General features: G+C 39.1%; 2 protein-coding genes across 4 annotated transcripts; one reads left to right on the top strand and one right to left on the bottom strand.

The window, feature by feature from the left end:
* Nucleotides 1-3,266: 3,266 nt before the first annotated feature.
* Nucleotides 3,267-9,994, top strand: LOC116203107 (light-mediated development protein DET1). 2 transcript variants are annotated; one of them, XM_031534770.1, is made up of 12 exons: nucleotides 3,269-3,578; nucleotides 3,679-3,766; nucleotides 4,796-5,220; nucleotides 5,333-5,561; nucleotides 6,299-6,433; nucleotides 7,664-7,732; nucleotides 7,846-7,902; nucleotides 8,114-8,194; nucleotides 8,279-8,443; nucleotides 8,590-8,685; nucleotides 9,127-9,226; nucleotides 9,593-9,994. In XM_031534770.1, the coding sequence occupies exons 2-12, from the start codon at nucleotides 3,695-3,697 to the stop codon at nucleotides 9,724-9,726; spliced, it is 1,563 nt and encodes a 520-aa protein (XP_031390630.1). In that variant the 5' UTR covers nucleotides 3,269-3,578; nucleotides 3,679-3,694; the 3' UTR covers nucleotides 9,727-9,994. The 2 variants fall into 2 exon arrangements, with proteins under 2 accessions (XP_031390631.1, XP_031390630.1); XM_031534771.1 differs by lacking the exon at nucleotides 8,590-8,685 and having other exon boundaries at nucleotides 3,267-3,578.
* Nucleotides 9,995-10,003: 9 nt separating this feature from the next.
* LOC116203106 (pentatricopeptide repeat-containing protein At4g19890) lies at nucleotides 10,004-15,097 on the bottom strand. Of its 2 annotated transcripts, none has more exons than XM_031534768.1 (2): nucleotides 14,158-14,858; nucleotides 10,004-13,005 (listed from the first exon to the last, which is right to left on the bottom strand). In XM_031534768.1, exon 2 carries the CDS (start codon nucleotides 12,917-12,919, stop codon nucleotides 10,820-10,822), a length of 2,100 nt encoding a protein of 699 aa, XP_031390628.1. In that variant the 5' UTR covers nucleotides 12,920-13,005; nucleotides 14,158-14,858; the 3' UTR covers nucleotides 10,004-10,819. The 2 variants fall into 2 exon arrangements, 1 of the variants encoding a protein (XP_031390628.1); XR_004156208.1 differs by lacking the exon at nucleotides 10,004-13,005 and adding an exon at nucleotides 13,497-14,016 and having other exon boundaries at nucleotides 14,158-15,097.
* Nucleotides 15,098-15,791: the final 694 nt, after the last annotated feature.

Genomic DNA, 15,791 nt, shown 5'->3' with positions numbered 1-15,791 from the left:
TTGTGTAACTCTTGCATAACAGATTAACGCATGCAACCATCACACGCACATACATTCGCAAACCATATTTACGGCAAGTCATAGCATGTATCAAATATCATAGACCTAATATAAGCTACAACTTAACCCAAGTCTTAATAGTCATGCTGACAGACAATTGATAGAAGCACGCAAGCACTAAGCATAAAATCATTATTCCTATATCTACCTAAATTCTGACTTGCATGCTCTAATACTAATTGTAGCAATCGCGTGCCTAACAGAATAACAATGAAAGTATTGAAAAGCAGAAAATTCAAAATTTTGTATCGTGAGAAACCTAAAACCAGGATTGTACTAGAAGAATAGATACAGATAAAGCCGGGTTCCCTCCAAGCCACGTTTCGACTTCTCATTAGGCCACGCATCATCATATGATCACGCCAAGTGTCAACACCTCATTGGACCACATGTTATAATATGATTTGTCCAAGTGTTAACACAAAATTTAGTCCCTTGTCATCGTATGACTATGCTACATGTCGACACATGATTGGTCCACTTGTCATCACATGATTGGTCCAAGTGTCGTCGTTGATTCGCCCCTTATTCGATCAATTAAATCTAATAATCGAAATTCAATCAATCGGGAAGTTTAATCTCATTAAACTTCCAAAATTTCCGATTTGTGCTTAAACTCATCTACTATATTAGATGAGGTTGCCTTCCTCATCCGCCGATTTGGTTGTTGCCTGTAACACTATAGATTTCCGATTACGTTGGCAGTAATGTCGAAATCCCCATTTCAACATTGCAAATAGTAAGCACCATCTAGCAATGCATCATTGTTATCTACGTAATCAGAAAATCAACTACTTGACGAACCTATGGACTATACCGTGCAACAATGTCCTTTTGTCCTCTATGTCTCGATTGAGCTCAAGGCATGATTAATGGCATCCTTGTATGGCTTAATCTTGTTTCTTGGTTCCGGGTAAGTCTGTCAAAGCAAATGAGCTCGATATCTCCATATCAACCCATTTAGATATGCACATACATTTTCAGATTTCACCCACCACCGAGGGGCCTAATAAGATATCGCTCCCGTTACGAAGGAGAGACAAATCCCATCTTGGTCACTCACATTTCTTACCATGTTCTACAGCATACCCAATTACTGCCTTTATAACCATCATGTTACGGTTGGCATTTGACAGTATCAAAATATACGACATGACATGTAGGAATCAATGATGACCTCAAGTCAAAGGACCTCTGCACCATAATCACTATGAGAGTTGCTAATGACAATCTCGTAACGACTCATGTAATAGTCTCATGGCATCTCAGTCCAGTATGCATTACCCCTAATGCATACTTGTGGTATGACTTGATATCTCTACGTTCATGACATGTGAGACTTTGTGATCAATCACCACTACACTGGTCTTGCTTCATTATCGTCGTCTTGGTTTACGATAATACTTTAACTAGGGACGTTTAGGAATAATGGTCATCATTGATAGGATCTCACAATCAAGCCATACTTGATGCCTATCGAACCTACTATCAAGGACGTTATAGTGTAAAAATGATAGGCAACCACACGATAACATCAATGTCTCATAATATATTAATGTTATAGTACAAAATTGATAATAAATTGCCTCTAGGGTACACATCAATCCTAGCAACAGCTTCGGTGACGCATTTGAAGATCGCCTCGCTTGACAGGTATAGTCACCTTTATGTGTCATGTTTCAACTGCTGCTTTGCTTAATGGTGCCCATACTGCTCGCGACCCATGTGCCAGCACTCTAAATAATACTCAGAGATAAACGTTTGAATTATGATTGATATATGAACATATATTTGAATTATGAAACTTTATTGTGGTTTGTTAATCCTTTATGGATAGAAAAGCGATGCATCTGAACATCTCCCTTTGATGGGGGCTAAACTTCCAACGGCAATTGCATCCGATAACCAAGGGTTTCTATCACGCCCAATAACCGAGGGCCAAACCCAATAACCAAGGGTCTCAATTAAGCCCGATAACTAATAGATGTATAACATATGATAACTAAGGATGGAGCAATGCTTGATAACCAAAGGCTAAGCTAAAATGAGTCCAATAACCAATGACTACATCCCAATAGCCAAGTGACGAACAACGCTCGATAACCAAGAACGGACCCTTCCCTCGCGAAAGCAAAAAAGCTCGATAACCCAAAGGGGAGCCTTCCTTTGCGGAAGCGAAAACTTCCGATAACTAAGGAAGGAGTTGTCATTCACGGAAGCAATAACATTCGATAACCAAGAAAGGAGTCTTCCTTCACGGAAACGATAACATTCGATAACCAATGGTGGAGTTTCCTTTTAGAGGATTGAACAAGCGACACAAAATGTACCTTTGCGCAAAGACATCTATTGCAACGCGATAATGGCAGTCACAACAATTAATCTACTCCAGCGACCTCTCAAGCTCACGAGAGTGGGAACTAATGTTAGGGACCAAAAAATATCAGCCCTATTTACCGAATTGGATCTACCCCGATCTTCTCTATTATGTTAACACTCTCCAATTGAGAGATTTCTATGAATATATTTAGGATATCTTTGATATATTTCGTGGATATTTTCACGAGATATTATATAATCTTTAACTATGTATCTAGCAATTACATATTCATATCAAATTACGGTATCCCAGTACAAATATCTCACCATTCCTATAGATACCTTTTAGGTATGCTTAAAGCCCTAAGTTTAATTCTCTTTAATTTCTTGTACAGTAATATTCCATCTTCGATACTTCCCTTTTCGCAGGTTGATTGTGTTACGCCCGTGGAGGTTCGAGGCTTGTGGGATGCACGAGAGAGGCACGTGTTCGAGAGCTTTTCGGACTTTAATAGGGATGGTGGCCGCTGGCAAGGCCTCTGCCACCGGCAAGCTCCCCTCCTCTTTTTCTAAATTAGAGTTTTGCTCTTTCTTTCTTTTCTTTTTCCTTTTTTTAAAAATAATTTTATTAGGAAAAATCTTTTGGGCCCACTTGAGCAACCACCATGAGCCACATGGAGTTCGCGTCAACAAATATGGCAAAATTGACTGAAAATTTTACGTTGTATTAAAATTGATATCAAAATGATAGTTGATGAATTTTCACGATAAAAAAATAATGCGTGCTAAAATTGATGCAAAATACAAAGTTTGAGGTTTATTTTATTTATTTATTTTGGTGATTTACCCATTGGAAAATCATCATATCCAAGGATCATATTGAGACCGCCGATAAACTGTAGGGGAAGGAAAGAATTATCCTCTTGAGCCGAAGAGGAGTAGGAAGAAGAAGAAGAAGAGGACTAACAGAGAGGACTGAAAGACACTCGAGTGAGAGAGCTTCGATCCCCTTCCCTGCTTGCTGCTACCTTGTTCGACTGAGAGAGCTTCAATCCCCTCCCTGTCTCCTATGGAGATGGTCGATGGTTCGTTTCAAGACCCTTGCTATCTGTCCGACGGCTTCGCTGCTTCTTGTTCGGTGAAAAACTGCTATTGATCATCTCTGTGGAGGAAGTGACTCGGTTGGCCCCAGGGCATAGGTACTGTGTCGCTGCTGATCAACTAGCTTCTTTGATTCACCACGGAACTGGAATTTTCTTTGCGGTGAGGTAATTTCTGGTTTGGGCTTATGAATTTCAGGGGCTGTGGGTGGATAATGTTCAGGAGCAGCAATGTTGCTGCCAGGGTATTCGAACGGCAAATTCGTACTCCTCCTCCTGGCACCAGTGTATTTCCCTCTATACCGCTCTCTCTCTGTCCTCCCAGTATAGTACTTATGCTTCGTTTAGGTCACTTGAAGTGGGGAGCAAGCGATTTTCTGTTACAGAGTTGGGGGAATTGTACAGTGTTTTGCTGTATGTATATGATACCATGTTTTCGTGTCCATTCTTATAACATGGTTGAGAACAATAATGTATCTAAACTTTGTTATAGTCTTGGCCCGTGAGGTCAGCAATGTTGGAAAATTTTATTTAAATGAACCCTTTTACAGAAAATGTATTATGTAATGATCAATGTGTTAAGTGACTTTGAAACACATCCACGGCTTAACATGTTCAAAGGACTAATACCTATCCAAAAAACAAAACAAAAAATGTTCAAAGGACTAATTACTATCAAAACGTGACTCTCTCTTCTTTTTTTTTTTTTTTTTCATTCTTTCTTGGTTTGGGGGTTAGGGGGAGTGTTGTTTCCAACGGAATTATGATGATGATGATGATACTTTGCATTGTCTTTTCGGATGTCGATTCCTACAATCTCATTCACTGATGCTTTTGAAATGTTTGGCTTATTCCTGGCTTTAGGTATCACGCAAGTCAATTTCCTTTATAACGCTTGAGCTATTACAACAATTAGATATGCCCTTAGATGTGTAGAAGCCCAAGAAATTGCACAGTTCGAAGGAGAGTTTTCCAACGGAATTATGATGATGATGATGATACTTTGCATTGTCTTTTCGGATGTCGATTCCTACAATCTCATTCACTGATGCTTTTGAAATGTTTGGCTTATTCCTGGCTTTAGGTATCACGCAAGTCAATTTCCTTTATAACGCTTGAGCTATTACAACAATTAGATATGCCCTTAGATGTGTAGAAGCCCGAGAAATTGCACAGTTCGAAGGAGAGAAATATTTCTAAAATATTATATTGTTTCCTCGTTTTTCCCTTTTTTTTCTGGGTGTTATATTGTGAGATAAATGTATTCTACTTACAGACAACTTATGCTTGGGCTTAATCAAATCTGCTGATTGCAGGTACATTCTGCTAGAGAGTTCTATGAAAATCTAGTTCCAAGCCACACTATATATGATATTGAATGTCCAGATCATTTTTTTCGAAAGTTCACTGACGATGGTCAGTTCCTCATAAGTTTCAGCAGGAACCAGCAAGAACTCATTGTTTATAGACCACGGTGGTTATCATTCTCGTGCAGAGAGGAGGATTGTAATCATGATCTTCCCCCGAAAGCAAGGAGATTCGACAGTTTTTTTACCCAACAGTCCTGTGTGTCTCTTGCTTCAAGTAATGAACTCATCTTCAAAGATTTCTTCCTTTACATGGAGAGTAATCAGTTTGGTATCTTTACATCTACTACCCCACCAATTCATGATGCGCCTGCATTTGAAGGAGCAATACCTGGGGTCCCTTTAGTAGAGAAGATAACCTTTTATCTCATAAGGTATGTCTACTTTCTCATGAAAGTGCTCTCTGCTTGTCAAATAATTATTAGGAAATAATAGTTCTGTTAGTGGACATTCTTATGACTTTTTTTTTTGGGGGTTATTATTTAGATTGGAAAATGGAGACATACTGGATAAGAAGGTGTTTCACAATGATTTTGTTAATTTAAGTCATAATATGGGAGTCTTCCTGTATGATAATTTATTGGCAATCGTCTCTCTTCGGTTTCAAACCATACACATACTTCAAATTCGAGAATCGGGGAACCTAGTTGATGTAAGAGCTATTGGGCTATTCTGTCGTGAAGATGATGAGCTCTTTCTCAACTCTAATGCTCAGGCAAGTATTTTTCTTCCATCTGTACTTTCGATGGTTGTACTTTCTAGTGCTAGGTCAATGCAATTTTCGTTCATCTGGTTTTTCCCATTTACATTCAACAGGTGTTTTGGTGCAAAACATGTAAAAAGAATACTTTGGATGAAACTTAATATACCATGCACCTTCTGAGAGAAATTGGAAACTGCTTAAGTGTCTCAAAATGCTGTAAAAGGATTCCATGTTAGATAAACTGCTGGACTTAGTTCATCAAAGACAAATATTGCTTCCGGAATATTATATTTTCTCATCCAGGGTCTACTACAAATTCCTTTAGATTATATAAAGTACTGTATAGGGAGTGTTAAGATACGAAAAAGTTTAGGTAGGAGCAGTACATTTACCAAAAAAAAAGAAAAAAAAAAGGTGGGAGCGTACAATTACCTTCATTGAAACTATACTATGCCAGTTTTAGATACTGTTTGGTATCATTTTGATGACATTTTCATGATCATAATGTTACTTTTATATTGATTTTGTCTCATGAATGCAATTAGCCTGAAATTTGTAAATCTGACCTACATTGGTATAGTTATATATGATATTAGAACGTGTTTTAACTGAATTAGTAAAGAGTTTGGACAAACAATCTGTTTCACCAAATTATATGAATGTTTCAGAATATAGGAATATTTACATTAGTGAGATTGACTGAAATTGCAACTAAAACTCCTCTAATCTTCAGATGTTATGTGCATCAGTTGTCAGGGGATCGCGCTGATGCTGGTTTGCATCATAGACAGTCATTAGACAGTACCTTCTTGAGTGGCCTCAAACAGCGCCTGCTTTCATTTGTGTTCCGAGGAATATGGCATGAAGAGTCCGATGACACTCTGGTTAGATTTTTGAGTTTCCACTTTGGCATATTGTTTAGTTTTAGACTCAATTGATAAATTCATACCAAAGGTGGCATAATTAAGCAATCACTGAATCAAACCTCTCGGCTTCTGACTCAACTAAAGAATCCTTTACGAGCATATATGGATGAATTGCTTGCAATTTGATGGGTTGTTTTATTTGCTTTAATATGCAGTAATCACCTGAATAGTTTTCATGGGCCCGTGTACTTTTGTCGGCTACTGGTATGTGTTATGAGTGTAGAACTTTTCTTTTCTCTTTCTTTTTTTCAAAAAAGTATTTTGGTAACTTGTAGCATCTGCCCACCATGGTTGGTCCTTGTAAAAACACATTAAGATCAACATGTACATTGGCTATAAATTAGGACATACTGATGCTTCCTTTTTGTCAACAAAAAGAAATTGCATTCTACCGTTGCTAAGTTTGAGGATTTGGATTTGAAAGCTGCTGGAACTTGGCAACTAATACGTTAGATTATGATTATGAGGCTTTATCATTCGTTCTTGCGACCATTCAATCTATCACCTTTTCGGTTGATATCCCCCAGTAAGGAAGCAACATCCATTGTCACGAAATGAATTGTTCCTTCAAGCTTGTTTGTGGGATTCTGGAAATAAGCTTTTCTTCAGGTCTCTGGGATTCCACAATGAGATTCATCTCCGGTTGGTGGGCATAGGAATTCTATGAAATGCTTCAGAAGGTTTTAGGATTGGGTTCTTTTGGACATGATATCTCCGGGGTTCCACAATGGTTTTCACATGGCTTTAAATGTTTGATGTTGCTTATATAGGGAGCCCCATGTTAAATGGATTATTATCCCAGTACGCAGGTTTAGGCATTTAAACAGATGAAATTGAATGCTCTGGCTATGATCAATGGAGATGGCTTCTTACTGTGCAATCTCTCTTCAAGTTATGATTTCCCCTAGGCAGTCAAATTGCCAACTTCATGTTGCAGTCAAATGGCCTACTTCATGTTTTGTTGTGGATCTGGTTGGCACCGCTTGTTTACCCGATATTTTCATTGCCGTAACAATATTTTTTATCTTCTATCTCTCTCTGGATGTTCCCCCTACTCTTGTTGGGTAATATTAATAATATTATGTCCTGATCTTCGATGCAAGCTGATCTTTCTCAACTAATGTACTGTTTCAATCAATTTTCGTTAAATGTATTACCTGCTTTAACAGAAGTTCTTTTTTTTACCAGAGGATCCATTCCTTGAAGAAGAAGTTCTTCTTCCATTTTCAAGATTACGTTGACTTGATAATCTGGAAGGTATTGTCTTAAATATAGATAATGCGCATTAACTAACATCATTTTCCTTAGTTCATGGTACGATCGTATCCCGTAAATTCCTTTCAAGTGTACTTATATTAAGTTTTTGGCAGGTACAATTCTTGGACAGGCACCATTTGCTCATTAAGTTTGGCAGTGTAGATGGATGGGTGAGGACTCTGCTTATCCTTTTCTTATTTTCCTTTCCCAGAGTTAACAATGACTAAGAAGAGATCTGTCTCGTTTGGTAAGACGAGACAGTGACCAATAAGATAATGGAAATATGCTTTACGTCACCAGAGAACTATTTTATCCTGGACTTTTTTGTTCTATGAAAATTCTTTGGCTCAAGCATGTTGAACTGGAATTTCATGCTTGCAGCTGTCACGAAATGCAGATCACCACCCAGCATTTTTTGCCGTATATAACATGGAGACAACAGAAATTGTTGCATTTTATCAGGTAGCTACTGCTCTCAAATCATTCAACTGCTTGTTATCATCTTAGAGTTTAGATTTCATTCTACTGAGTATATCCTACTTGTAGAATTCGTCAGAGGAGCTTTATCAATTCTTTGAGCAGTTCTGCGACCATTTCCACGTGGCATCAGGAACCCCTCTCTACATGAGGTTTATTTCATCGCAGTCAAACAATATTCACGCTTTGGAGCAATTGAAGTCCATTAAAGCCAAGGCTAACAGCTTTCCTCAGGTTCTTCATCTCGCCAGAGTTTTTTGTTTGTACAATTTCCCGCTATATGAAGCTGTATTGTAAGATTTGGATATATAGTTCGTAGTCCTCATAGTTTTCTTTGCATCTCCTACAAGCATAAATCAACATTGTCTAGGTTTTTACAGTTTGTGAAGAAAATGCTGGGTTCTGTAGCTTACACCTGTCAGTCACAAAGCCCTTCTCCATACTTTGATCAATCACTGTTTCGGTTTGATGAAAAGGTTAGCCTTAAATCACCCTTCCGATCCTCCTTATATTCTCTGTCCACTTTTCCACATTTTTGTCCATTTAATGTGTAAGGACTGCAATTTAAGGTATGCTTACCCAGTTTTTTGGGGGGTGGCTCATCACCCAGCCTACTTGCTGCAAGCAGTGTTAGGGAAGATTGTCTTTTTGGAAATTTGAACCTCAAAGCTAGACCTTTTAAAAGGTTGCAGAAGTATTATTCAGATTATTTGATGACTTTTAGCTATTAAAAAAAGAACAAATTGTTACATGGGTTAAAAGTGTCAATTGCAAAGTTAGCATCCTACACAATATCCTACATCGTTAACTGTCTGTTTTACAACTTATTTTGTAGTTTCACTTCAGATAGGGCACCTGTGTGCTCTTGCTCTTGTTTGAGGATATCTGACACAGGTAGGTTTCTCTGGTTGTTGCAGTTAATTTCTGCAACTGATCGGAACAGGCTGTCAACAGATCATCCCATCAAATTCATTACGCGAAGACGACCTTGCACCCTCAAGTTTAAGATTAAACCTGGTATGCATATCCTTTCTGCCTTATGTGAAAGTGCTAAAATTGAAGTAAATATTAAACCCTAAATCGTCCAGTTAGACATTGATGGTTTCTGCCATAATATCATCACTCCAATCAAAGAATTTTGTGGAAACAGTGGAATGAAATTCATTGTGAGCATCCAAGGTTAAAACTTTGCCTCTATATATTACACAATGAATTAGAAACACCCTTATATCGCACATCCCACTCATATCGACTGTTGTACCCTAAAGGAAGAGAGATTGTTCTCAGACATAAATCTCTCTGCAAATAATGTGTCATTGTTTCATGCTGAATGTCTTTTCTGTATCTTTAGATTAGTATTAGAAAGTTTGTTGTGCTCTTTAGGTCCTGAAGCGGGGAACGCTGATACTCGGACTAAAAGGATCTCTTTCCTATTCCACCCATTTTTGCCCCTTGCTCTTTCCATCCAGCAGACTCCATATTTGCAGCCGTCAGTTAACATTCACTTCCGAAGATGAGGTCTTATGTTTTCCAATCGGCTGTTCTTCCTCCCAACACTAACAGTGTTTTTTTTTGTTTTTTCCCCCCACTTTACCTGCCCCCGTTTCTGTAAATTTAGATTATTCTTTCTCCCCCTATAAATTGAGATATCTATGTATCTAGGCCTGTTCTTGTATTGTTCTACTTCTTGTAGTTGTTCACGCTATTCGGTTACGTGTGTCGTGGAAGTTACATGCCTAGTTTGGCACTTGTTCGAGGAAGCTCAAGTGAATTATTTGTTTGCAATGGATGGGGGAAAAAAAAACTTGGTAACGTGATTTCTGCGCCCAAATAATCGTGTGGGGGAGAGACAATAAAGAGGACCCTTCCCAGTAACTTTTGGAGATGGATCCTCGACATAAAATGACCACTCTAATCGAACATGACAGACATCTAAAACAAAAGCTATATACCAATCACGACAATCTTCACAAACTTGAAACCTTACCACGTTGTCCAGACACCCACTGCAGTTTAACTGTAAGGCCCACAATCTTCTGTTCAGTCCACAGTTGGCTTGGCATTCTCTATAACGTGATTGATTGCTCTAAGAACATGTTGTAATTTCTCGGCTAGGATGATCCTTAATAGAAGTGCCGCTCCAATTCCTTGGCTCATGATGATCAACAAGCGTTCAAAGATCACCACCCAAACCATAAGAAACCTTTGATCCTTGACAGGCCTTTCAAAGATCACCCCCTGACCATAAGAAACCTTTGATCCTTGACGGGCCTTCCGATCCCCTAATCCAGTCCCTTCTTGTATCACAATCACTTCTCTTTGGGTAAGGTATGAAAATCACTTCGATTACCTTCGTTGAAAGCCATAAACCGATTTACATGAGTTTTGCTGGCAAACTGCGTGGTTGAGCTATTTTATCTCTGCTCCAAATAAAACTTTGTAAGGGGAAACCAACAAAGACATCAGCCTAACAAAGTTTGCTCACGGCTTGACCCCTAAGATTATTTCCCAAGTCGTTCAACTCCTAAGAATTGCTAATCTACTTGCACCATTGATCAACCTGCAGCTCTAGCAAGTGCAGAGGGAACTCCACCACTAAACTATGAATTGTCACCCAATTCCTTTAGAAATCCTCTGAGAAAGATCAGAAACAAGAGCATACTTATTGCTCTCATAACATGAAGTCATGAATGCGGCTAAGGTAATGCGATCGACTCTCGGCTCCTTATCGACTAACCTATGGAAGAATAGTGCCGCCATACCTACCTTCTTCTCACTGCAGAGCTTCCTCACCAGTGTGTTTACTGTTCGAACCCATAATTTCTTCTCTAGGGTCTCTAACAGCAGCAAAGCAGTTGCCGAATCATCTCTTTTGCAGTATTCATAAGCTATTGTAACTCGAGTAACTTCACATGGAGAAAGCCCTGTATCTATCATTGTGTCATAGAGCCTCTTCGCTTCACTCAACTTCCCCTCCTTGCAGAGCCCACTGATTAATGCACCGTAAGTAATGCTATCAGGGACACAATTATGGCGGCTCATCTTATGGAGAAACTGAACTGCCAGACTAACCTTTCCGTCCCCGCAATACCCACATATCATAGATGTGTAAGTTTCCTTTGTTGGTAAGAAACCAAGCCTGATGGCTTCCGCAAGGAGCTGCTCGCTTTCCTTCATTCTCTTCTGCCGACAAAAGGCAGAAATTAATATTGTATATATGTGAATGTCTGCCTGCATCCCAATCTTATCCATCCTACAGAGGAGTGCCAGGGCATGCTTCGTCTTCACCCTCTTGCACAGCTCATGTATGAGAATAGTGTATGTGAACATATCAGGTTCAAGACCTCTTTGGAAACATTTCTTAAGTAGCTTATTAGCCTCTTCGAACCTTCCCCTCTTACACAGTCCATCGATAAGTGCATTGTATGTGCAGATACTAGGGTTCAAACCCTCTTCAGACATTAAATCGATCAACTCATACCCTCGCTCGAAATTCCCTGCCTTACAGTGGCCATCAATCAGTGTCGTGTACGTGTTAACATTAGGAAGTATTCCCTGTTCCCTCATTCTCCTGAACATCATCTCTGCCCGATTCAGCTTCTCCTCCTTGCAGTATCCACTGATCATGGCAGTGTATGTTTGTACGTTTGGTTTGTAGTTCTCACTGCAGACAAGTTTAAGAAAGAGCCTGAAGGCTTTCTCCGTCCAACCCTTCTTGCAAAGACCATCAATGAGGGCCGTGTGAGTGTAAACATTGGGCTTCAAACCTTTCCTGACCATCTCCTCAAGCAACCCAAACGCCTGCCTGATGTGGCCCTTTTGGCACAGCCCATCAATGAGACAGGTGAAGTTGATCACGTTCGGTTTCAGACCCGCCTCAATCATCTTCTCAAAGTACCACACTGCCCGGTGCGTAAGACCCTTGCCCAAAAATGCCCTGATGATCAAGGTACAAGTTGCATTATCTACCCGATAGTCCCTTTCTATCATCTTGCCGAGCCAAGCATCTGCTTCAAGTACCCGACCCGCTCGACAATAAGCAATGACCATCGATTTGTAACTGATGGCATCAGGGCAAACTCCTCTCTTACACATTTCGTCAAACACATTCTCACCATACCGAATAAGCCCCAATTCACAGGCCAAACCTACAACGAAATTCATCACTGGGACGGTGAGAACAAAACCCTCCCTCTGCAGCTCAAACAAAATATCGACGGCCTCGCTCAACCTCCCAACGTGGGCAAAATTCCTTACCATGCACTGCACGACTTCCCGGGCTCTCTCCAAATTACCATTCCCAATCAAAGACTTAGCACAGACTATGTACAGCCTCATGAAAAGGGCGAACTTATCAGACCCAATTGTCCAGTAGAAGAAGCTGAGCGCCGCCATGGAACCGGCCTCATGGGCCAAAGAAGCGACCACAGTGATGACCTGCTCGTGGGTCAAAGAATCAGAAGTGATGGCCAAACTAAGCCTGGGAGGGGACGATGATCTCACGTGGGCTTGATTGTAGAAGGACTCGCAGACCATTGCACAGATAGCTCTGACTGTAGACTGAGGTGAGGAAGAAGAAGAAGAAGAAGTGGGAACAGAACTGTGCCTGGATACATGGATGAGGCGACGAAGGGATTCCAGAGACGGGAATCTTGGGTGATGGAGCTCGGAGATCGCCTGAGCTCTGAGCAGGATTCTCAGGGAGACCATCAAAGATCCAAAGCTCCGACTCCGAACTCGGAAGGGAGAGTCTACATTTAATAGAAGTTGATCCGGCCACCTCCGAGGAGCAATGTCTAGCATAAAATTTCAAATGTTACGACTTGACCTCCTCAATTTCATCGACCCCTAAAATTACTAAGGATAAATTATATCATACAGCACGATGTTTTGGTAATTTTCACCACGTAACATATTGTAACATTTTCACTGGATTGCATGATATTTTTATTATAAAATTATTAATATTGATTGTGACTTGTGAGAGGAAGAAGTAATTCGAAATTCGCACGAGAAAGTCAAAATGGTCAGGGTTGGAACTCTAAGGTTGTATTTGGTTTTAGAGTTGAGTAGAGTTTAATTTTGATTTTAATTAGTTTGTAATTATTGTGTTGTTAAATTATGAAAAAAATAATAATAAATAGTTAAGAGGAAGTAATGATTGCGTTGTTGAATTGTGAAAAAAATAATAAATAATTGAGAGGATTTAGTATTAAAAATTAAATTAAATAGTTAAAAAATTAAAGGAAAAAAAAGTAATAATTGTAATTTTGAATTAAAAATAAGTGGAATATAGTGGAGTAGAATTGCGACACAAAAGCGTACTGTCCAAAGTCAAATTACTCGGAGTTGCAACTCCAATTTTTTTTATTCGTTGCAACACAAAACGTACTGTCAAAGTCAAAATACTTGGAGTGGCAACTTAGGTTTTTGGACGTTGTGACAATGGTTTCTTTATGAAAAATTGTGACGGTGTGTGAAATGACATAACACATCCGAAAGAGCACGAATACTCCTTATAAATACAAACACAACTGGGGTTAAGGAATTAATTAAGGAACATCAAACTCATTATCTCCTCTCTTTCTCTCTGTTTCTCTCCCCAATAATATCTTCGAGAAGTTTCAAGAAGAGATCTATGTTCTTGTCGCACGAAGATTTTAGTGGTCATGTTGTATACTAGATGTTATACTGTTATTGAAGTTCTTGCGACAAACTCTTCATAGTGGATGCGATAATCACCTTAAGGAAAGTGATCATCACGCCTCTGACCACGCTTTTCGAATCTACTCTTTGACTCTCTTCTTCTGCAATTTTTCATATGTGTTATATGGTGAAAATCTTTAAAATGTTGTGAGGTACGATGTGATTTACCCAAAAGAAGGAAACCTTTGGAAACGATAGGGAGAAGAAGAAAGGAAGAGCACAACAGCCATGGGAATGACCACCTTTTTCCGTCTTCGATCGGCGCCACCATGAGCTTCGACCGCCTTTTTCATCCCCCGGCTACTTCTCCTTGTCCCGATGTTCTCCTCCCTCTGTTGAAACACGTCCAACCACATGCCTCCAACCAAACCCATATCTTCCTTTTCTTTATCTAGACTTTAACAACCATCATGGTCTTCGCGAACTACTGTCTTCTCCATCATCAGCAGCATTGCCATCACCGTCACTCTCGACGAGGGCAGAAGCAACACTGGGCTACTTGTCTCTTCCTCTTTCACCACCGAACACAACGGCTACTCCGATATCTTCCTCTTCTTCATCTCAACTTCGATAGCCCCCATTTTGTTCGTGACCTCTTGTTCTTCACCATCACTAGCATGCATCGCCATTACCACCTCACTCTCAACGAGTTTCTTCTCCGACGAAAGTAGCAGTAACACCAAGACAGTTGGCTCTTCCTCTTTCACCCCCGAACTCAACGGTGCTCCCATATCTTCCTCTTCTTTATCTCGACTTCGATAGCCACCATCCTCTTCGAGATGGTGGCTATCCGATTTGAGATGAAGAAGAGAAAGATCTGGGAGCAGCGAGGAAAAGATGAGCAGTTTGGTGTTGTTGTTGCTCTCATCGGGAGTGATGTGGTGACCTCGATTGCCGGCAATCTTGATTGGGGGGTGTTGTAGTTTGAGGGCAGTGTCCTGTTCGATCTGCTCGCCCTCCCCTTCTCTCTCTAAGCTTATTAGAGAATATGAATAAGAATAAAGCATTGCTTACAGTGAAGTTTAAAATTTTATAGGTGCTAAGAGGATTTTCCTTTCATCAAATGTGAAAATGATTTTGGTTGTTTTTGGGATTATAAGTTTATTTTGGCATAAGTTAAATTGACATATAAAATTATATATATCAATATATTACATGAATTTTTTACTTAAAAAAATATTTTTCTATCACATGATTGAATTTACCATACATACTATAAATCTATACCAATTATTATTTCCATATTTAACTTTTGTTAATGAAATTTTCTTTATAAAATCCGTGCAATACATTAGTCCAATAAAGTAGCATGCATATATATGGATTGATTATTTTGATCCTATTTAATATGATCTTTAATGCAAACTTTAGTTAGTTTTACTGTATAATATAGAATATAGATAATGATGACAATGGATATTGGCAAAAATCTAACGGCAGGTTTGATAGTGAAGAATGGAATTGTCAGGAAATGAAATTCACGTGGAAATGAATTTGCAAAAAATAGACATGAAAAATAATGAAAACTTTTCCATAGTTTGGCAGGAGAAAATGCACGATTAAAATAAGTGGAGAACGAAAGACTTGCAAAGACCAAAATGCCCTTAATTTGTTACAATTATTTATTTTAGAATATTTTAATATAATTATTAAAAACAGCGGGTTTTTTTTCTTTTTTAAACAGAGTAGCTAGCACCACAAAAGTGCTGCTACTACTCTTATAATTTATTTTAAAATATACTAAGATTTTATCCGTACTTACCGCGCAGTGACTGTAATAATTATTTTGTTATGCTCATAAATGGATGGATTGATTTGAAAGAGGAATAAAAAAAATCAATTGTGAGAAAAAAAATAAATGCAATATGATGGAACG

The sequence above is a fragment of the Punica granatum genome, chromosome 4 (assembly GCF_007655135.1).
Source record: "Punica granatum isolate Tunisia-2019 chromosome 4, ASM765513v2, whole genome shotgun sequence".
Lineage (NCBI taxonomy): Eukaryota > Viridiplantae > Streptophyta > Magnoliopsida > Myrtales > Lythraceae > Punica > Punica granatum.
Note: the sequence above shows the minus strand (reverse complement) of the source record. Positions and strands in the feature narration are given on the sequence as shown.

Coding starts and splice junctions, on each gene's coding strand:
- LOC116203107 (XM_031534770.1), top strand. CDS start 3,695: ATGTTCAGGAGCAGCAATGTTGCTGCCAGGGTATTCGAACGGCAAATT. Junction 5,221..5,332: donor ATAACCTTTTATCTCATAAG/GTATGTCTACTT, acceptor GTTATTATTTAG/ATTGGAAAATGGAGACATAC. Junction 8,195..8,278: donor AAATTGTTGCATTTTATCAG/GTAGCTACTGCT, acceptor TCCTACTTGTAG/AATTCGTCAGAGGAGCTTTA.
- LOC116203106 (XM_031534768.1), bottom strand. CDS start 12,919: ATGGTCTCCCTGAGAATCCTGCTCAGAGCTCAGGCGATCTCCGAGCTC.